This window comes from Caretta caretta, chromosome 1 (assembly GCF_965140235.1).
Source record: "Caretta caretta isolate rCarCar2 chromosome 1, rCarCar1.hap1, whole genome shotgun sequence".
NCBI classification, from domain to species: Eukaryota; Metazoa; Chordata; order Testudines; family Cheloniidae; genus Caretta; species Caretta caretta.
Genome location: NC_134206.1, coordinates 141,436,629 through 141,460,047, shown reverse-complemented (window position 1 = coordinate 141,460,047; position 23,419 = coordinate 141,436,629). Strand labels below are relative to the sequence as shown.

Here is a 23,419-nt window from a genome sequence, read left to right as displayed (position 1 = left end):
CCTTTTGGATCATGCTTTTGAGAGTGTGATTAAATCGCTCGACCAGACGATCTGTTTGGGGATGATAGACCGAAGTCCACAAGGCTTGGATGCAGAGCAGGGTACATAAGTCTTTCATCACTCTCGACATGAAGGGAGTCCCTTGATCTGTCAGGATCTCCTTAGGGATTCCTACCCTAGCAAAAACCTGGATCAGTTATTTTGCCATGGCCTTGGACGTGGGGTTTCTTAGAGGAATGGCTTCTGGGTACCGTGTAGCATAGTCCAGGATGACGAGTATGCTTCAGTGGCCCCGGACCGATCTTTCTAGTTGGCCCCCTAGATCCATGGCTGTCCTTTCAAAAGGGACTTAAATTACAGGCAGGGGTACCAATGGGGCCCTTAACTGAGGTCGAGGGCTATGCAGCTTGCACTCTGGGCAGGAGGTGCAATAGCGCTGGACTTCTGCCCATACCCCTGACCAGTAGAACCTCCTTAGGACTCTCTATCCAGGGTCTTATCTGCTCCTAGATCTGCCCCCAAACAAATGACTGAGAGGTAACTCTAATATGGCCCTTGTGTGCTTTCATGGCACCAAGAGGAGTTGTTCTACTTTGCCCCGTATTGGCATTACCCCATACAACAGACCCTGTTTGATTATATAGTATGGCCCTGGGCCTTTGTTTTTCCCTTCTACTGGCACGCCATTTACCTCTACTACCTCCTCGCTCACGTTTGCATAAAGCGGGTCATAGGCTTGGTCCTGCTCAAAACACTTGCGTGTGGGCCTATCTGGCCTGATTCTATTGGATCAATCTCCCCTCCTTCTCTGGGGGTACTTCTGCTCATGCTGGGGGCTGTCTCTGGGTCTCCCTTTCTCCTGTTCTCTGGTCTTTCAATTGTCAGCAACACACCTCCAAACTCCAGTCTTCTCTCCCTCCTCGCACTAGACATGATTATCCTACGCATTTTGAGAATGGTTTGCTGCTGAAAGCATTCTGGGTTAACACAGGAGAGAGGTCAGCATTTTATATAATCCAGTTTCTATTGTGCCCTCTACAGAAGATATTTATGAAGGCCCTGAATCAGCAAGTTACTTAAGCACGTGCTTAACTTTGAGCAAGAGTAGTTCCACAGTTGTCATTGGATTAGTCGCATGCTTAAAGCTAGCCATGTGTTTAACTAGTGTGTTGAATCGTGGCCTTGGGATGTGGCTCAACTCTCATTAAAGTCAAAAGAAAGACTCCATTGACATCAGGGGGAGTTGGACTGGACCATTATTAGACTTTTTTAAACACCATGTCCTTTAATTCTTCAGAACACTGCTCTCAGTCATCCATGTAAACCCATGGCCTATTGCTTTTAGGTTAATGGCTGGGAGGCAGAGCTCAAAAGTGGACTTTGTAATTCCTCCTCCTCCTAGGGCCAGTAGAGACTGAGCGCACAGTTATGATGCCAGTAGTGTAGGGAAGGAATACACATTGCACCTGCCTTCTGCTCCATTACATAATGTGTGGGCATGTAATTTGGAGAGCACCTATCAGAGTTAGTCACATACTATTTATTGCATTAACTATTTTAAAAGTTTGCCATTTTTCAATGAATAATTTGTTTGACAGATCAGTTTCTCTGTTAGCTGACCAGCTGTAGTTCACAGCACAAGCTTTTAGAAATGTGGAAAAAATAAGAGTACACAGATCCAAGAGTTCACATCCACTCCACATACACATGCCAGCAATGTAGAAAAGACAGCCCTAGCCCTTAAGAGATGTGATTGTTTATATGGGAGACAGAGACACAAGGTAGGTGAGGTAATATCTTTAATTAGACCAACTTGTGTTGGTAAGAGAGACCAACTTTCAAGCTTACACAGAGCTTTTCTTCAGGTCACAGAGCTGTGTATAAGCTCAAAAGCTCCTCTCTCACCAACAGAAGTTGGTCCAATGAAAGATGTTATCTCACACACTTTGTCTCTCTAATATCCTGGGACCAACATGGCTACAAGAACAGTGCATATATACAAATGGCTCATTCAGTTGATGCTTTTTGTGGTTTTCCCTTAGCATGGAGGATTTTTTAAAAATCTCTTATTTTGCTTTTTCAGGTGATGTTCACAGAAGAAGATGTCAAATTCTACTTGGCTGAATTAGCACTTGCTTTAGACCACCTACATAGTCTTGGAATAATATACAGGGACCTAAAACCAGAGAAGTAAGAATCCATTTTAGTAAATGCAATGTATGAATTAGTTAATATTTTATATAGCAGTTCAACAATGTAAACCATTATATAAATGCTAAGCATTATTATCTTTATAACTATTAGCCATTTAAAATTAGTGACTCTCTAAGCTAACCAGTGAAAGTTGCTTTAAAAAAAAGTGTGATAGTGTTTCAAGTAGGAAAATAAGCAGCTGGCACAAGGTTGGTATGCCAGATATTGGACATATGTAGCCCTGTTGGGCACTCCCTGACAGCTGCACTTCTGTGAGAAAAGAAATACTGAAATATACATAGCCCATGATTTCCAGGTACTTTAAAAAGCGGAATGGAGCACAGCATACTCTTGATCACACAGTCAGTATGCAGAAGAACAGTGGCCTTGATTTGTTGTTGTGTCCATCAGGTGTATGTGTGATCAATATTGCAGCCTTTATTGTATGAAACAGATTTTTTCAAAGAAGGGCTGAAGTTTTAAAAAAATGCATAGTACAAGATTTAAGGTTACATTTGAGCATATGTACTCTTACAAAACCTATTTGAAAACTAATGGTAGAAAAAACTGTCCATGTCTAGCTTTCAATGTAAATTGCAGTGAGGCAGAAAATGGAATTCATGATTTAAAGCAATATTGTCAAGTCCAGTAATTTAAAATAGAAATTTTGACCTATCTTAAACTGATTGAGTGAGTGACTCGGTCCGCAACTTAATGGGTTTCTGTTTGTCATGCTGAACCGGCATGAGTGACTACTGAAATTGTAAGGTTTTGGGATGCCAATTCAGATGTCCATCTCAATAACCCAATCATCCTTGCCTCACTCAGAGATGAGCACAGGTGACTGAATTCCTTCTCTTGGTTTCATATCCTTCCTTAGTTCAGTTTTCCCAGTTATCTAGGTCTTTGTGGGAGTGTGTGTGTGTGTGGTGGGGGTTAATACTAACATAAAATGGAGGCGGCAAAGAGGAAAACAGTTGTTCCCCTTGGGAACTGCAGTCTGGATTCTGAGTCTTTCTGCTCTCAATGCTGGATTTTTGAACTATCCTCTGGAGAGGTGTCTAAATGGGAATAAAATTCTCATCAGTGCTTCATCTGACAGACAGTTCATTCTTCCTCAAGGGCTTTAGGCCAGGTAACATGCAATTATGCTAACAGTGTTGCTATCTTGGGTGATCTTAGCCTTATTCCTTGAGCTTTCTGTCTGATTTGCAAATGATTTTGTAGCTGTCAGATCCCAGAAGAATGTGCCTGCCCCTGTTTCTGTAAAGTGCAAGAAGCCAGTTGCAGTTAAAATGTGTGTGGGGTGGGGAAAGAGGCCATGGTTAAGACTTCCTCTCTTCAGTCATAAACCTACAGCTCCCACCTATAATGTGGCTTTAGTTGTTAAAAGCCATATCGTCAGACCATATCTAGAAACACGGTGCTGTAAGTACCCACTCCCTGTGCTCTAACTCTTATCCCTCTAATTCTAATGGGCTTGGATATAAATGACCCAGATATCTCATGATGAAATGTGACTGCTTTATAAAGAGGTCCCAGTTCAGACCCCCTAATTTACTTTAGAAGACTAATCTGTTCTCTGTAGGAATAGTACAGAATTGCTGCATCTTATCCTCCTACCAAAGGAATATCCTCCTTATTAACTTTGAGGAAAGTGAGCTGGATAACAGTATCCCACTTCATCCAATGGTGAAAACATTGATTTATACCTGTTCTGTCCCAATATTCACTTTATCTTGCTAATACTTGCCAGCAGTATAAGCTCTCAACAGACAAAGCTTAATTCTGGGCCATTGTTCCCAAAGTTGATTTAGCATTTGTTTATTGTTCAGGAAGTAATTCTTTTCCTATCCTGAAAGATTTCTTGCAAAACCTAAGAGATGTATTTTTTTTTATTTTTCCTATCCACATCTGGCTCTATAGTCATTCCTTCTGCTTAGCTAGAGTCCTGGTTTGTATATCTTACTGAACTTAATACTCTTCCAGATGAACCCTCCCTTCAGAGTTCTTCGAATCATGTCCTGCAAGTCTTGGTATCTTCTAAATAACTCTGATACGTAAGAGGATTCCATCAATTTTCCCATCATAGCTGTTGGTGTCCTCATACTGGCTTCCTGAGCCTTCTAGCTAAAGTCCTAGAGAAGGAGGGAACAAGTCTGCTAAATATAGTATTATGGCTTTCTTTCTGTCTTTCTTTCGTTCTTTCTGTCATTCTTCAGGGATAGACTTTCTGGGGAGCTTTTTAATCGGGTTCTTAAGGACTAAACAAGAGTGAGAACTCTGCTTTCTTAAGAAAATCCTCAAGGTTCCATCTCTGACGTAACTTCAGATTGTGCACTGTTTTCTATAAACAGATCAGAAGATAAAATTATTAATCCTGTAGCAGAAGAGGCATGACACCAAGAGGTAGGGACAGGAAACCCAGTTCCCATTTCTCCAAGACCTATGACTGTATGGAGAACCTGAAAAGTCTACAGATTAGGAGTCACTCTTTTTATTTAAAGCACATATGAACAAACGTCACAAGTGGTTAAGAGAGCCATCTTCTTTGTGGATTACCTGGGTATCCCTTCTCAGCGTCTGTTACTTTGTTATACTTTTTCACTCCTGCTGGCAAGAGAGACAGTGGTTCTAAAGACTTTTCAGCACTTTCTGGCTATAGGTTCCAAGACTCATGCACTCAAATAAGCAATGCTGGGTTATTCTGTTTATTTCATTGTGAGCAATGACTCCAAGGAAGAGTGGCATATTCTGAACCTCATATATGGTTCAAGATGGAATCCCACCCAGTCAGTGATCCTAACCATAGCCCTAAAAAATGCTCTGACTTTTGTTGACATGCAGAATGTCTAGCTGTATATTCCATTAGTTCCAAGAAGTAATGGGTACTTTCATTTTTACTTCAGAAGAGTTAATCTGGTATTTTGCTCTCCACATCAGTCTGTCCTGTGTGCCTTAAGTCTTTGACAAGCCATTGGTTGTAATGACAGCACACCTGTGGAAGCATAGACTAGCAGTTCATATCTACATAGATTTTTGTCTAGACCAGGACATTTCAGTAAAGAATAAATATTTTCCTGCTTTTATTGTAAAGGTTAGCCTGCCTCCAGATGCAATATCTGGACACATCTTGATAGAATCATCCTGTTAGAGGAAAGTCAAGCAAACTACCTGGGTTCAAATCTGCAATACTATCTGCTTCTCCTGGGAATAGATGCAGCTAGTTGGACCCTGTCTTGAAGTGATACTTCAGCCTCACTTCCACTTCTGGACTCTCAAGATTAAATCAGGAACAGCTGCAGTCAATCATACTTAGACCCAAACTAATTAATAAGTAGTCATCTTAAGGTCAGAATTTAATGCTCCTCTCTCCCTAAAGGGAACTTGCCTAGGCAAATTCTGGTGAGTGGTTTTGACCAGAGATGTGAATCTTTCCAGTTAGGAACATGTGGCTGGGGGGAGGGCAGGATGGAGGATGGTAGTCTTATTTTGGGGTCTTTAGATGCTAGTAAAATAACAAAAGAATAAGTTGGTCTAATGGAAGTGGTCTCACTTAGAGTCCAGCTCCATTAAATGTTTAAAAGATTAGAGCTTACTGAAGTCTTCGTTTCCCCTCTGGGGAATTCTGCCAGGAAAGATCTCCTAGTCTGGACAGACAACTTCATTGTTGTAGTTTACTTGAATCAGCAAACCAAGTGTTCCTGGAGACCCTTCTGCTATTTTACTGGACACACAAAGAAATCTGGTGGCACTCCAAACCCATTGCTTTGCAGGAAATTTAAATCAGTTTGCAAGTGGCCTAACCCAGGTATGATGTCCTTTTGAAGAGTGTGGAATCTCTTCCTTTATATGTTCCAGGACATAGAGGCTACATGGTGACTCCCATCCTTGTTCACATTCTTCAGGTTGGTTTGGACTTTCAGGTTGGGCTTGCCATGTATTTCATGAGGCAGCAAATCTTGGCCCTCACAGAATACCCATTTATTATGGGTTTTGCAGCTCCTTACAAAAAACTTCTCTCAGGTACAGCTATGGATTAAACCTCCCATTAGACCCTTTATTTGTACCTGCCCATTTAATCAGGGCTGGCAAACTCTCTGTATTTGGCCATTCCAGCATATCAAATTCTATAAATTATGTTTCCTAAAGACACGGTGGCTCTTCACTCTTTGCCCTTTTTTGTTTATAGGTGTCCTACCACTTTCCATCAAAATCAAGTGGTGGTTCCCCCCCTTTTTCTGCCATTGTTATGAAGAATTGTCTTCATTCCCTGGATGTCAGGAGGGCCTTGAATTTCCATATCAGTAGGACCCAGGATTTGAGGGTCAGTGAATGCTTTTGTTTTTTGTGTAGGTTCTAAGAAGGGTCACAATACTCATAAAAATGATTAGTCTAGATGGATCAGAATCAAGAGCCCACCTGAGGACACATTCAAGAAGAGTGAATTCCTTATGGGATGCAGTCCCTTAGACACACTCAGGCAATGAGAGGGCAAAATTTGCATATGACACACAGTTATTGAGAGAAATCCAAAGAAGACAGTGCAGAACTTCAGGGGGACCTAGCCAAGCTATGTGAATGGTCAACATGATGGCAAATTGAATTCAGTGTCAATAAATGCAAAGTAATGCACATAGCATGGAAAGCTTAGCACTACTTATATGCCTTACTGGGTTCTAAATTGACAGTATTAATTGAAGAAAAAGTATCTGGTCATCTTTATGGACAGCTCAGTGAAAACCTATGCTCAATGAGCAACTGCATTTAAAAAAGCAAATCACATTAGGATGCATAGGGAATGGGATGGAGAGAAATACAGAAAATATTACAATGCTAATATATAAATCAGTGATCATTCTCATCTGGATTACTGTGTTTAGTACTGGTCACCCCATCTCAAAAAGTCTATTACAGAATTAGGGGGTTCAGAGAAAGGCAACAAGAATGAGTTAGGGAAATGGAAAAACCTTTCATGAAAAGAGTGGGATTGTTTACCTGAGAGAAGAGACATGTAATAAGGGTCAGGACAAAAGTATACAAAATAATTAGTGGTATAGCAAAGGTATGTGGGGAGTGTCTGTTCTCCCTTATTACATAAGACAGGACAATAAAATAGAAGGGCAACAAAACTGATACTTTTTCACACACGTAATTAGACTGTAGAACTTACTGCTTCAAGATGTTGTTGATGCAAGATTCAGAGGAATTGGATATTTATATGGATAACAAGAATATCCAGTTACAGTTAATGAAAAAAATTAAAGTAATTTAAAATTTCATGCTTCCTAGCATAAGCCAATCTCTAACTATTAGGGGTTCAGATGAGACTTTGATAAGCACCAGTTTATCTCATGTATGTCTGCTGCAGGGCTTCTTGCAACTTCATGTGAGGCATCTGGTGCTGGCTACTGTCAGAGACAGTATACTGGCTTAGATGGCCCACGGGTCTGATCCAGTACGGTAATTCCTATGCTTCTTAATGAAGAGAGAGTGTTGCTTTGGAAGAGGACTGCAAACTGGCAGTTTGGTTTCACATGCATGCCCTTACTGTGCATGATAGAATTAGATACCTATCTACTCCTAGTGCTCCTTTTGGTAGCATTGTCTTTGACTTTGTTCTTGAAAAGTAATTCCTCCGTGTTGTGGAAATGGGATTGCTATAGACTAAGCTGGTTTACTCAAAGAATAGATACTTTTTCTTACCCAGAAATGGTTGTATTCTTATGAAACCAGCTCAGTCCACAATGACCAAACTTACAGTGGAACTGTTTCTGTGTTCATTCTGTAACTAGTACCTTCCCCTTTTCTGAAAGGTATTGTGCTTAGGACAGTGTTGTTTGCAGAATGTTGCCTCATTTTGTCTTTTTTTGGTTTTACATAAATGTTCCCTGTTGATTCTAATGGAGCTCTTCTTTAACCTGATACGTGCCTTGGTGAAAGCATAAGTTGTCTTCTGTCCTATTTGTAACTACTCCAATGAGTGCTATGGCAATGGCTAGTAGCGTGCTCAGGAGGAACTTGGGGACACATGAATTATGTTCTAAAATTCTGCACTTTCTATTGGTTGCTTACGTCTGTACAACCGTGAGGTGGATGAAAACTCGTTAAATTGTAAACTGAGCTGGTTTCATCAAAGAAATACCATTTACTGGTAAGAACATTTTTCTAAGCTGGTGAGGAATGTCTTCCATATACTTAAAAAATACCACACCCAGTCTGAGAAGTAAATCACTTTTCAAAACTACCTTTTCTATAGGATCTATGATGCTTCCTACATAGTTGGAGCATAGCCAGGTATTCTACCACTAGAAGCAGCACAAGTTAATAAATAAACACTATTTTCAAATCTTTGCTGGCCTCATCAATACTACTGTGCAAACAAGAAAGTGAATGAAGTTAGTTTATGATCCTTTTAAAATACAGAAGTGGGGAAAACTTGTTTGCCAAAAGTAAGAGGATAAAAAATCAAGGAAGGGGAGCTTTAGAGCTTTTAAATAATAAAAGCAATAATAAAACTGTTTTTAAAAATTACTCCATTCAATCTTGTAACAGTTTCCTTTTTGAATAAATGTTTTAATAATTCTAGCTAAAATAGAAAAAATGAAATCAGGCACACCGTACTTTCTAGAAGTTGTACATTGACTAAATAATATATCCTTCGTAGATTTCCTGTTCTTGGGTTTAAGCCTTGGGCGTGTCTGTCTCAGAGTTAACTAGCAAAGGTCAAAATTATTTAGAAGTTTTGGTTGAGGTCCTCATTCCCACTATATGAGTTGTTCTTTTAAATGTATACGGTCTCTTAATTCTCATAGAGAGCCTGATCCTATAGCATGTTGAGCACTCTAAACTCCTGTTCTTTCAGTGGGAGTTGATGATGCTTAGAATCTGAAGGGAGGCACTCAGAATGTTTGTTACAAGATCAAGTCCAAAGGAAGCATAAAAATAAATGGCAACACAGCACAGCTTTAAGTATAGGTTTAAAAGGAACTTGACAGCATCCATTTAAAGTTGTTAGCACTTCCATTGAAACTCCAAAGATAGATAATACACATGAAAAGCACTATATAGGAGCTATTTGTTATATAAAAAAAATGCTTCAAAGAAACAGTGTTGGTCCTTAAAATATTCAATATTGTGTGTAAGTTTCCCTGCTCACTTTGAGTATCGTGGATAGAAAATTCAGGATTAAAGAGCTGTTGCTGCCATGTGGACTACTAGCAAATACCTTTCAATTATATGGAATTCTTGAGACAGATTCTGTGTTCATTCACGTTCTTTACTAAGAAAAAATCAAAGGAGAAAAATGTTGTCCACTGAAATCTTTAGCTTTTTATTATTGTGACTTTGTCTTTATAGATATTTTTCATGTTAAAGTATATAACTAGGATTGAGATGCAACTTCTGAATTTTTTGGCTTTCATTAGGTTCTGATCCTGCAAACTGCCCAGCACAGACCCAAGAGTCTCTCTGAGAAGAGCAGCTTGTAGGAACGGGGCCTTAGAAAACAACACACTGAATGCATGTTTTTGTAATTTCATTAAATATATCCCTTTTCTATAACTGTGAATTCCAAAATTATTCTTCTTTCCTTAGATTTTCACTGTTACATGTCTCTGTTTGTTGATGTTACTCTTTAAAGTTCTATTCTTATTTAAAGTTCTTTTGATTGTCAGTACAGTTTCTAAAACAAGGTTAAAAGATACTTTCAACTGCCCTTTTTTTTTTTTAGTATACTTCTTGACGAAGAAGGACATATCAAATTGACAGGTAAGTAAAAATAAATTTCAGTTTATGAAAAGTTTTTAATTCATAAGTTGTCTGTTTTTTAAAGGAATATAGTAAAATCTGATTTTCTTTTTTATTGCAAGTAATTTTGCAGAACAGATGGTGATATTTAACATGGATTAAATGAAGTGTTGTTATTTAAATAAGAAATCTGATTTAAAAAATAAAAAGTAATGATATGACCACTAATGTGACTTTTTTCATAGCTTTTGTGTTAGTTATATTTGTATGCTTAGAAATTCTTAGCCAGTAGGAAAATTTCATTTCAGATTATATTTTTTTCAGATTTTGGCTTAAGCAAAGAGTCGATCGATCATGAAAAGAAAGCGTATTCCTTCTGTGGGACAGTAGAATATATGGCACCAGAGGTAGTTAATCGACGAGGCCACACACAGAGTGCAGACTGGTGGTCTTTTGGTGTTTTAATGGTAGGTTTCTGGTGAATAGAAATCATAGCAAAAGGTGGGTTATGACTGGCTTAACCCAGTCACATGAATTTATTGGTAATTAGTACTACTGTTCAGTTTGGCTCAACAGCGTGGTTCAGATCTCATCACATCACTGATATCATTCCACCTTTTTTCTTTTGCTTCAATGGAATATTGTGTGCCTATGACTGTTCTTAACTGAGACTGATAGAAAAATGAAAGTGTTCAGAAAAGCTTGCTTTTCAAAAGTGAAAAATATTTTCCATATAGATTCAAATTTTGAAACTTTAAAATTGAATTCAATCACAGAAAAAGTAGTTTTTAGAAGTAAAATTTTCTGATCACCTTAGCGATCTCAGTTTCAAACTAACGGAATAATGAAAGCTGCTTTATTTGCACAGAGATAGAATTTAGAGTTGCACTGAGCTGATTACAGACTTTCAGCTGTTGCTTAGAAGGGCCATGCATATGATATTTCATCAAAAAATAAGTTCCATTAAATTGACAAAATTTTACCAGACAGAATTTTTTTTTAACATTTATAACAAATGCAGGTATTTTTGAAAAGGAAAAAAGGATTATGTTTGAAAGTTTAGGAATGCCAAATAGAATTTTATACTTTAAAAATCATTGTATGATTTTTTTAACATTAAGATCAAATGATGTTTTTAAAAATGAAAGATTTTTTATCTTTTGATGCTTCTGCAATACCTGTATAATTATGACAGCACAGTCTCTGTGTGTGCCTTATGATCTGATAAGGAGACTCTTTATTATTAGATCTGAAAACATACCCTATCACCTTTTGAATATGTAAAATGCTGTTGTGATATGGAAAATGACTGTGTAAAAAAGGCATCTGATCACTGAAGAGATCTTACATTTGTGTTTTGTCAGTCATATCTGCATACTTGACTAACAAGAATACATTTTCACTACTTCTTCCAGCACTGTGCAGCCAATACTGAGTGAGGGTGCTCTGTATTCTTTTCTGGCTTGGGCATCATCAGAAAAAAACTAAGATTCTGCAATCAGAGTGTAATTTAATATGGATGGAAAACAAGCTAGAAAGAACATAATTTGGTTTAAATCCCAGATTGAGTTTGCAGAGCTGGTAACTAAAATAATAATAATAAAAAGTCTTTGTTTGAACTGAACATGTTAAAATTGGAAACCATGAAGAGTCATTAAACATGGCTGAATGTCATTTTTAGAATCCAACTGCACTTTTCTTAAAAATACTTGGGCTGTTGATTTGCAGGAGGGTGAATTGAGAAGTCTAACACTTAAAAAAACTGTTTCAAATACTATGGAAGTTTGTCAAAGTGTATCTTTCCATAAAATATTTATTTGTTGTAGTCTGTATCTCTGACTCCTTAAGTTAATTTATCTTGGAACATGAGCTATCTAAATGGATGTTCAGTTAATCTTCTTTTGCTGATTTTGAGGAACCCAGTGCAAGATGTCTTCATAATTACTTCAGCCTCTACCCAGTGTAGCTAAAACCTGTTTGTTCAGTAGCTTCTTTTGGTAAAACAGTTCTTCCTAACCGATTAATAAAACAAATTGCTCCTTCGTTCCTGCAGTCCCTTATATAGATGGTAGGCAAGGCGTGCAATACTTGGAATTCTACTTAAAACGGTAGAGGAGACAGATGATCTCACCAATAACTCTGCTCAAATAATAATAATAATGCTCAAATAAATTGGTTAGTCTCTAAGGTGCCACTAGTACTCCTTTTCTTTTTGCGAATACAGACTAACACGGCTGCTACTCTGTCACCAATAACTGTAATTGTTCACATCATGTAATTTCCTTCACCAGTGTATGCTTTCCCATTCACACATCCTGTTTATTTTCACTTTGCGTCAGTTACAAGAAGCAGTCACGTGGTGGAAAAGTGTGTGCGCGCATGCACTTGCGTGTACACACCTACAAAGGATAGTGTGTGTGTGTGTGTGCGCTAGACACTGTAGTTATCAATTTAACGTTTTAGGGTGGGATTTTCAAAAGTGCTCAGCATTGGCTGAAGTCTGCTCCCACTGAAGTCAAAGTATTTAGGATTCACTTCAGTAAGAGCTGAATAAGGCCAATCCTGAACATTTTTGAAAATCGTATTCTGGGTCCTGTGTAGTCTTTTGGGGAGGAGGGCAGAGAGATCTGAGATGAAAATCTGTGGAAATGACATCTATGAACACCAATTACAAGAGGATAACTTAGCTTTGTTTAGTTTTTTGTTGATGGAACTTACACATTTTATGAAATATCTCATAAATAGAATCTCACTAACTCATATGAAATGTGAGACTTGTGTATTTGCAAAGTTTGCAGATTAGAAATAAGTAAACCTCAGAAAATAATTATACTGTGCAATACAATTTACTTTATTTTAATTTGATAAATATAGGTAGTTTACATTTAATTGTTATGTATTTCATAGTACACAACTGAATGTACAGAGTAATTTTTAAAAAATAAAGTTGTGATAAGATTAGCCCTTTCTCCAGCACACCGTGCCAGGAAGTGTGGTAAGATTATCAGATTTGTAGTTCAGCAAAGTGAGAAGTAGTGAAATTATTCTATATTAGCATTATATTAAATAGAATAAAATGGTTAGTTGAACAATTTGTTTCCAAAGTCAGGAAATGCAAAATTCCAGGCTCCAACTGCTATGTTAAGTTGGCAGCATCTCATATGTTTTATGAAATAATTTTTATAAAAAGCTAGCTATTTAGGCCTGGGTTTTAAGAACTGCATGAGTGCTATTGTACTTGCATATTTTGTATCTGAGACTACTGCATTTGCATATGTAGTCGGATTATTGTTCACTAAGCTTGTCTCTTTCACCAACAGAAAGTGGTCCAATAAAAGACATTACCTCACCCATCTACCTGGTCTCTCTAATATCCTGGGACCAACAAGGCTACAATATTGCAAACCTCTTTTATACAGTCACTTTCAGAATTGAACAGTATTTTAAAAGTGGCGGTTGCCCATTAAAAGGCATTGTAAAATATGTATGCATGTACAATGCCGGTCTTCTATTTGTAAGTCCTCATACATTCCCCATATGCAATAACCACTTTTTAATTGTGAATAACTTCATTATCCAACTACTTTTTTTTTTCCTAGTAAAGACTATTTATATTGTTTCACCATTATTTAGACATCTGGCAATATTTTTTACCTGGGAAAACTGTATTTTTGAAAAACTCAGATAACTAAAGTTATTTTGCTCAAGCTCCCAAAGAAAGTTGTATTTAGGGGAAAAAACAAGCATAGAGAATTACAGCTGATAAAAAGGTGAATTTTTCAGAAAGTATGTGAACACAGAGTAATGGTGGAAATTGTTTTGCAACCGTAAGTTCAGTAAGTGCTTCCAGGTCTTTGCAATAATTAGACCTTGTAGCATAAGCAGTTGCTTTGCAAAGTCTTAATTTTTGATATGCATGACTTTTTTAAAATATTATTCTGTTAAGTAGTTTTATCAAAAATTAGGTTTTGTCCAAGTCTTTTAATGTAATTGATGCAAGTTTTACTCTGTACAGTTTGAAATGCTCACGGGTACTCTACCTTTCCAAGGGAAAGACAGAAAAGAAACCATGACTATGATTCTCAAGTGAGTACACTCTTACTTATATGTCTTCTACAGGGATGCCCTCTGGGCTGCAAATCTAATTTCTTCTCCTCCCTCATTTTCCAAGGTATTGGTAAATCCTCACTCCCTATTCCTATTCCACTTTATAAATTCCCTTTTCCACCCACCTAGTTTGCCCGTTCCTCCAATCCTTTCCCTTACCAGTTGCAAAGAATTTCATATCATCCTTTTAATCTAATATTTCCCTAATTTATAACAATATCTTCTCCAGCCCCATCTTCTTCCCAATTTTGTGCCCATGATTTCATTATCCTCTTCTGCCTTCCTCTTTATTGCAACTCTACACATTTCTGACATAATCCCATCTTTTAAGAAAATAGTCTCCGTCATCTTTTCCTGTTTGTTCCCTTCTCCTCCCCCTGCTCCTTACACTACCTCCGTTGCCAACAGTGCTGTCCTGTGGTACCTTCCCCTAGCTTTCCAAAATCTACATCCACCTTTGACCCTCATGAACTTGCGCTGTCTCTAATCTTCTGAGTCATCTTGCTGACAGTATCCTTGACTGTTTTCAATATTGCTTTGGTTTTGCTTTAGCTATAGCATGGAAATCTCTTACTTTCGTGTAGTTAATGATCTTATTTCTACTGATGAGGACTTGCTGTCTCTCCTCGTTCTCCTTGACCTCAGTACAATCTTTGATATGGTGGAACTCTTCCCCTTCCAGACTTTGTCTTTGCTTCTGAAGGAATCTCTGGTTTCTTCATATCAGGGTTACATTCCTACCTATCAAGCCACTATTTCTGTTTCTCTTTAACTGTTCTGTGCTAAGACCCTTCCGCTGTGGAGTCTCACAAGGCTCAGCTCTCGATCCCTCGCACTGTTTCCCCCCTTTTGTCATTTTATGTCCAACCTCCGTTTTAGCTCCCACTTATATCGGGGGTTGGCAACCTTCCGCACACGGCCCATCAGGGTAATCTGCTGAGCCGCGCTGCTTCCCGCAGCTCCCATTGGCCAGGAATGGCAAACCGTTGCTACTGGGAGCTGTGGGAGGCCGTGCCTGCGGACAGTCAACGTAAACAAAATGTCTCGTGGCCTCCCAGCAGATTACCCTGATGGGCCGTGTTCCGAAGATTGCCGACTTATATATTGATTCCAAATTGTATCTTTAGACAGCTTTAATGACTCCTCCCTGTCCACTGACAGCCTGTCTTGAAGGAATCAGAGGAAACCATAAATTAAATTTTTCAACTAAATATCTCTCAGACAAAGAGGTGCATCAGTAAACATAATCCATCTCTTTTCTTTCCCTGTCTGACTCAGCTCTCCCATTTGCTTCTTTTCTACGTGCCATCCTTGGCCTTGATGTTTCCTTTTCCTTCTGCATCTCTTACATCTGTAAATCTATCTATTCCAGTTTATGCCACATTGGCTGAAATCCTCATTCATGGCTGAAATCCTCATTATGTCATCATCTTCTGTTAATCTTAATTATTGCTAAGTTCTAACTCTCCAAACTCAAGCAGGTGTAGGCTGCTTCCCACCTCATGTTGCTTGTGAGGGAATTCTGCACATTGTGCAGTGCAGAATTTTCACAGAAATTAATGTTTTTTGTGCTGAATTTCCTCTCTCCTCCCCCCCCCCCCCCATGGGCTACAGAACCTACTGGCCACCACTAGGCAGCACTGGACCTGGCAGAGCCCAGCTTGCAAGTAGATGATGCTGCCGGGGGATGGGGAGGGGAAGGGAGTTGGAGGCTACTGGGCAGCTGAAGTTCCCCGCACGTCCTAAAGGAAGGAGGCAGTGTGCATGAAATTCCATATAAGCCCGGGAAACAGGTTGTTTCTCCCTCTGGATCCCTGGGCTCTGTGCGGGAGGGAGTGAGAGTGTCTGGGCTGTGGGGTACTGCAGCTGGGTTCTGTGAGGTAGGGCGTGCGGGGATCTGGGATGGGGGACCTGTAGCTGGGCTCTGGTGGGGAGGGGATACATGCAAGTCGCCCCACAGCTGGGCTCTGGGAGGAGAGGTGGAGATATCTGGCCCTCCTGCTGGGCTCTGGGGGGAGGGGAGAGAGAAACAGGAACTGAGTTGTCTTAGGGGTTTCTTTAAATCTATTCCTGGAGGAATTTTTTGTCTGTATTGTTCCAGACATCAGGCTGGTGTGTACTGGTTAGTAGGTCGATCTAAGTCACGCTAGTTCAGTTACAAAAGTTACGTAACTGAAGTTGATATAACTTGGGTCAACTTATAGCGGTGTCTACCCCGTGCTATGTTGACTGGAGACACTCTCCCATCGACATAGCTTCCATCTCTTGGGGAGGTGGACTGCAGACATGGACAGGAAAGTGCTCTCCTATCAACTTAGAGTTTCTTCACCAGATCCACTTTATCGACACTGCTGCATCAATCGCAGTGGTGCCGATTTAGCTGGTAGTTTAGACTGGCCATATATAGTTGCTGATAGGTATTTTGAAATAAATTATCAATATAATTGAAACTGGTGTGATTGTATAGTAGTATTTTGACAAATAAAATATGCAGAACTTTGCAGAATTGTAAAATATTGTGCATAGAGTTTTTAATCTTTTTATGGAAATTCCCCCAGGAGTATTATGTGTACAAGAAGCACAAAACTATACATCATGGCCAGCCCGAGACAGCTGCTTCCCCCATAAATTTCAGGAGCCAATTCAAATTTCCCACCTCATTTTTTAAAATTGTGGCTTTGTTTCTGCCAGCCTCTTATACACCACATCTTTACATCCGTTACTCTGCTTATCCACATAGGACTTCTCTCTATCCTTCAGTGCAGTGTTTCTAAAGTTGGTACAAGAACCTTCTCTGTGCTCTGCTATGTGAAACAGCCTGCCTATGTCTTTCTGGCTAATTGACTCTCCAACTATTTTCATATCTCATCTGAGCACACATCTTTTCTCCCTTGCCTATACCGTTATTTTTTTCATCTTCTAGATTTTAATTTCAACTTCGAAACTATATTGTTTAATTAGGATTATTGTACAAAAAATGTGATATAAAATAAAGAAATGAATTATCCAAGTAGTTCTACAAATAATTGTAAATGTTCTGTAACTATTTATTAATACATTAATTAATACATTATATCTTGAATATGTGCAGAGGTGAAAAACTTCAAAAATATTTTAAAAAAATACCTTCTACTAAAATTTCCTTTTTATTATCTAACACTGTAAGAGCTATTGAAAACAGTACCAGTCTTTTCTTTGTAGTACTGAACCATCTCATGTCTCTCCTCCCAAAATACTCTTAGAACCATTTACAGTTGTGGGAATGGTGTACTAAACACATGTTCCACTGTGCAGTTTGAGGTACATTACTTCACTACTACTCCTCTTCCCCTTAAATTCACACACAATGCACTCTTCCTACAGTGCACTTACATTTGCTTGGGTTCTTTGCTTTCAAGACAGGACCAAGAAAGTTTTGTTTAAAATTGAGAAGTTTTGTCATTTGAAGGAATCATAGTTTGCAGTAATGAGATTAACTTTTTATGCAACTCTTTTTCTATCCAGTGCTTTTGTATAGGATTTGTCTCCACCCATTAGCAACTGGAGACATGATTGCTGTCACTCATGCAGCTGTATAACCTAGAAACTCTCCATTAACAGTAGTCATTTTTGCTTTCTGCTGTGTGCAGTGGCCAGTTGAGGATTTTTAGAAGGATCCTCTGCCATAACAGAAAAAAAACAATGACAGTCCTACTTGCTGCAATTTAAGGAAAGGAAGTTATATCCTGCAACTACAGGGCCCTTAGTACAGTTGGATCCACTACTTCTTCTGGTAGATGCAAAAACTGTAGAGTTTCAACTGGATTCTCTCTCTTTGTCCATTGAGCCACTTCTCCAGAAGGTCAGTGGCACTTCTACTTTTAGGCATAGATTTGGTTCTCTCAAAGCAGTCAATCTCCCATCCTGACTTGCCATAGTTAGGGCTGGTCTACACTACAAAATTAGGTTGACTAAATTTAGGTCAACCGACAGCCACCACAGTACTTCAATTGGCTATTGCTGTCCACACTACCCTCCTTCTGTCGGTGGTGTGCTTGCACTGGCTGAAGGAGGGGCACTGACAGCCACACAGGGCTCACAGCAGGAGCCTGGCATGGGCTCAGGGAGCCTACCAGCGGTGAAATTGAAATTGTCAATTTCACAGCTGCCTGCATCTCAGAGCAACAGCCCAGGCACACAGCTGGAGCCCTGAAATTGACAAAAATATCCGTTTCACTGCTGTAGGCTCTGTGCTGTAAAATGGAGCCCCATGCCAGGCTCATAGCTCCGGCCTTCACCTTGGGGTTGGGGCTCCAGCTAGGAGCCCAGCACCAGGATCAGTTTCACAGCAGGGAGCCTACCAGCATGAAATTGACATTCTTGTCAGTTTCACATCTCCAGCTGCAAGCCTTGCTGCTGGTCTGAGCCAGACACAGTTGTGAAATTGACAAGAATGATGGCCAAAAGCTGAAGTAAGTAATGGACAGACACTGCATTGCCGTGACTACACTGATGTAAGTGCTGTGCCTCTCGTGGAGATGGAGTCATGTTGGTATAGCGGGCCACTTCTGCGGAAGCAGCATTCTAGTGTAGACACTGACATGATTATGTTGACGTAAGCTGCCTTATGTTGACCTAATTCTGTAGTGTAGACCAAGCCTCAGTTTGAGGAGCTGTCTTGGATGATTATCTATTTAAGAAGGGATTTTTAATCTTTCAATATAATCCCAACACATCCGGTCTCCTGGTCTGTGGCCTGCAATATCTCTCTTGTGCTACAAGTCCACATGGTTGTCCTTCAGCAGCAATCAGGCAGCAGCACCCTGTTCCTTACTGTCTATCTGTCAACTGCTGTTTAGCCATGAATGGAAGTAACATCTTGTAGAATGAGTGCAATGAAAGGCGCTGCATAGAAAATGCACGTATGAGGATGTAACTAACAGAGGAGGAGCTGATGATCAGGTACCATCACCACCAGTCAACTGATCTTTTTGATGATGTGTACTACAATATTGAAGAGCCAGTAGAGAAAGAAGAGATTTTCTCCAACTTCTCCCCTGCAGGAAGAGATGGGAAATTTGGTAACTTACTAAGGACCTGATTAATGGTGTGTGATGAGGTAGCGCGGAGGCGGATCTCTCCTGCAAGTAGCTTGGCTGATGGCACCTCTTGCTCAGAATAGAGGGAAGTTGGATACCCTCTTGTAGTCTGTGTTGTGGATCCTTGTGGAAGTGTAGAGGAATGGAAGAAACTTTGGGATGTGATGGGGAGACAGGTTAAGGGAGGGGAAAAAAGGAAATTATATCTTTCTTCTTCGAATAGATGCAGATGTGTATTTCAAGTAGGTGTGTGTGCACCCTGCTTGCCAGAGCCTTTTACCTAGCAGTATCCATAGAGGGGGCAGCCCTCGTTCCTTTAGCCCCTCAATTGGCTATATGAGACAACACTGCCTCAAACACCTCTCCCCCTGCCCCTCCCACCCTCAGCTCCTTCTCAGCACCCATCACCTGGAGTCAGAGCTCTGTGTGGCTATCATTTCATAACTTTGCAATTCATCCTCTTAGGCTAGTTTTATTGTATATAGTCAAGTTAGTTAGAGTAAAAGTTTTAGACTATAGTATAGCGGTAGTGCTCCCTGGTGACGCCCTCACCAGCATTCAAGCATTGCCCTTCATGTGGAGTGGCAATTCCTAACAGTGACCCCTACAGGAGGTGGTTGCTCTGCCTTGACAAAGTCCATCTTAAAGTGTGCTGTTCAATCTGTAGATCATTTAAAAAGATGACTCGGATGGCATGAGACCTTCCCCCTCAAGCAGCACCTGCTTGAACAGGCCCTGAAGCAGGCGTTGGTACCGAGTCAGTTCTCAGGCCACAGATCGCCCTCCAGTTCGGAAAGTGCTACTGCCTTCCATTGTGGGTCAGGGGCCTCCAAAGAGGTGCAGGAGTAGTTCTCTGTCATTGGTACCAAAGACGAGGTTTCCAAAACCAATTGTGAACACTCCAGGTCCCAGGGCAACTCTTCTGCCTGCTCTAAGAAGAGTGCAGACTGGCAAAGGTTGGCTCTGGTGTGTGGAATGGCACAGGTTCCTCTGACCCTCCCTTGGTACAGGGTAGGGAGGGTAGACATCTCATACCATCGACTCCAATTCCGGCCTCCAGGTGTCCAATGAGTCCAGTACTGGCGAGAATAATATCGGTGCCAACAGTGTCTGTGATGTTAGCAGACCGACTCTACCTTTCAGTCCTATCTTTGCTGCTGTTTTAAGATTTTGCAAGGCTGGTGCCCATGATGGACCCTCCCCACCCCAGTTGGAGCATGTTATTGAACTCTCAGGCCCTTTGTCACCGCACCAGGAAGCCCCCCTCCTGGGGGTTGGTATGAACACTGTACCGGAGCCAGTACAAGGTTTTTCAGTACCAGGCCCTTCCTCAGGATCAATGCAATTGACGCCGCAGATGGTTCTGTCAAGGTTGTTGCTGTCCCCTGGGATTGAGGCACTTGGGTGCTCTGTTACCAGTGTTTGCACTGGGACCGACCTTGCATGCAGCACTGATGTTGCTGACTACATTGGGAGAGCCAATTCTTTGTGTCACAGATGAGTTGGATAGCCTGTTGGCTACCTCCCTCAGAATTGGGGTCCTCTTGCTCCGCTTTGTTGGAGGAAGTTCAAAGGCCATCAGTAGACTAGTGTGGCTACCAGGTTGGCATGTGTCCCATGGCTGGGTTGGAGGCCCCTGGCCTGGCACCTACTGGCCACCAATGCCTTACCCATCTCAGTGGCCCCCTTGGGCTTAATGGGAAGCTCCTTGCTCCCGGAGGTCTTGCTTATTGTCCAAGTCAAAAGCGAGATTGCCTGCTCGTGCTGCAATGGTGGCTGCAGTTTAGGCGCCCACAGTTCCCCTTCCTGTGGAGCCGCTGGAGTTTCCTTGTCTGGAGATGTAGCCTCAGGAGCAGGACCTGCCTTTGACCCAGACAACAGCCTCATCTCCCTCCCCGGCCAATGCAGTGCTGCCTGGTTTGACCTCCCTTTCCATCCTGGAGGACTTTAAGGCACACCCAGACCTTTTACGTTATGTGGCCTCATCCCTTTGGTATTCAAGCAGAGTTTCTCCAGGAGGATACCCACAAACTCCTGGACGTTTTCTAGCCCTCCATCCCTGGGATCATGGCCCTCCTAATTCATGAAATGCTCCCAGATCCTGCGAGAACCCTTTGGGATATGCCAGCCTCGGTACTGCTGATGGCCAAGTGCTTGGAGAAGCGCTATTTTGTGCTTGTACAGGAATATGAAGGGTTTTATTCCCATCTGGCCCCACTGCTCTGCTCTGGACATTCAAGATGCTTACTTCCATGTGGCCATTCTACTGAACCGCAGGAAGTTTCTTTGCTTCATGGTAGGGGACTGCTGCTTTGAGAATACTGTTCTACTGTTTGGTGCCTCTTCTGCTCCGAGTCTTCACCAAATGCATGGCGGTGGTCATGGTGTACGTCAGGAGGATGGGAATCTATATCTTCCCCTATCTTGACAACTGGTTGCTGAAGAGCAGCTCCAGCGAGGAGGTTCTCACCCACATCAATACTACGCTATGTTTACTCGACCGTTTGGGACTCATTCTAAATACCATGAAGTCGACCTTGGCTCCCATTCAGCAAATAGAATTAGTTGGGGCCCTATTAGATTCCATGAAGTCCAGGGTGCTCCACTAACTGACCACTTCCAGGCCATTTGACAGCTGTGCCTCTGTTTGCAATCACAACCGTCCACAATAGTTGCATTTGTCTTAGCCTATTGGGCCACATGTTCACTTGTACACATGTATGACCATATGCACCTAGGTCATATAACTCTCCAAGTTGCATCTTTGCTCTCTTCAGATGTGACTCAGGATGGCTTACCTTCCTGCCCTGTATTCTTTGGGCAGCTTGGTTCTCCTTCCTCCATCAGTCCTGGAATCCTTGCACTGGTGGGAGTCCATATGCAATGTGTGCCAAGGGATCCCCTTCACTAGGCTTTCTTTAACCAAGTCAGTAGTTACTGACATGTCCCTTCTGGATTAGGGAGCGCATCTGAACTCTTTGAGGGTGCAGGGCCTATGGTTGGAACAGGAAACCTTGCTCCACATCAGCGTGCTGGAGCTTAGGGTCATCCACAAGGCACATTATGCCTTCCGGGACTGCAGCAGGCATTCAGTGGTTCACATACTCACCGACAATACCACCACAGTGTACTATGTGAACAAACAAAGGAGAACCCACTCCAGATCACTCTGCCTATAGGCAATCAACCTGTGCAGTTCTGCATCAAAGAGGACATCACCCTGACAGCTGTCCACTTACCAGGAGCCCAGAATCATGTCAGCAGGCTTTTCTCCCCGAGCCACAAATGGTCCCTGAAGTTAGAGACCCCACATTGTGAAAACCATCCAAAGGACAGCGCCAATCAACCTCTTTGTGATGAGGGAAAATAGTAAGTGTCGTCTATTCTGCTCTCGGGAAGGGCTCAGCTCAGGCTCCCTCTGTGATGCTTTCCTCTGCAGCTGGCGGTCAACTCTGCTGTATGCATTCCCTCCTATCCTGATCACGCCGTAGGTCATCGCTAAGCTCAAGGCAGATCGAACCAGGCTCATCCCGATTGCCCCATCATGGCCAAAGCAGTGCTGGTTCTCGGACTTCCTCGCCCTGTCAGTTCAGCCTCCCATACCACTTCTCCTTCCTGACCTCACACAGGACTGTGGATGCACTTTGCTTCTGGCGATCAGTTCCTTGCACCTTATGGAGTGGCTGCTGCATGACTGAAAGAGGAGGGAGAGCACTGCTCGAGGTTGTCCAATAGGTCCTATTTAACAGTAGGAAGCCTTCAACTAGAACAGCCTACTTGGCAAAGTTGAAGTTTTCAGTATAGTCCTTGACCCGTGGGACCCATTCAGTGGAGACTTCTATCCAGGACATCTTGAATTACCTGCTACACCTTCAGGAATTTGACTTAGCACTCAGTTCTCTCAGAGTACACTTGGCAGCAATATTGGCATTTCATCCACCTATCCAAGGGAAATTGGCATTCTCCAGTGCAATGGTGATGAGATTTCTGAAAGGACTTCTCTCCCTGCATCCTCCAGTCCAAGAGCCAGTCCACTTGTGGGTCCCGAACATGGTCTTAGCAGCTCTAATGGGGACTCCATTCGAGCCCCTTGCTTCCTGACCACTACCCCTCCTGTCTCAGAAAACTGCATTCTTGATAGCTATTACCTGTGCCAGGTGGGGGTGAGAGTAACAGGCCCTGATGGCTGGGCCTCCTTACAGTTCTCCAAGGACAAGGTTACGTTCCGGCCACATCTGAAGCTTGTATCCAAGGTGGTCTCTCAGTTTAATTTGAATCAAGCTGTGTACTTG

General features: G+C 41.4%; 1 protein-coding gene across 5 annotated transcripts in view; it reads left to right on the top strand.

Annotated features, from left to right (window-relative positions):
- RPS6KA3 (ribosomal protein S6 kinase A3) overlaps positions 1–23,419 on the top strand; it is a 128,117-nt gene that overhangs the window by 60,138 nt on the left and 44,560 nt on the right. For all 5 annotated transcript variants that reach the window (XR_007358261.2, XM_048862729.2, XM_048862720.2 and 2 more), the window contains 4 exons: positions 2,084–2,190; positions 9,926–9,963; positions 10,267–10,409; positions 13,958–14,028. Coding sequence is in view for 4 of the 5 variants with exons in the window: in XM_048862729.2 (XP_048718686.1) it covers positions 2,084–2,190; positions 9,926–9,963; positions 10,267–10,409; positions 13,958–14,028 (359 nt within the window). In the remaining variant the exon portion in view is untranslated. The remainder of the gene's footprint in view (positions 1–2,083; positions 2,191–9,925; positions 9,964–10,266; positions 10,410–13,957; positions 14,029–23,419) is intronic.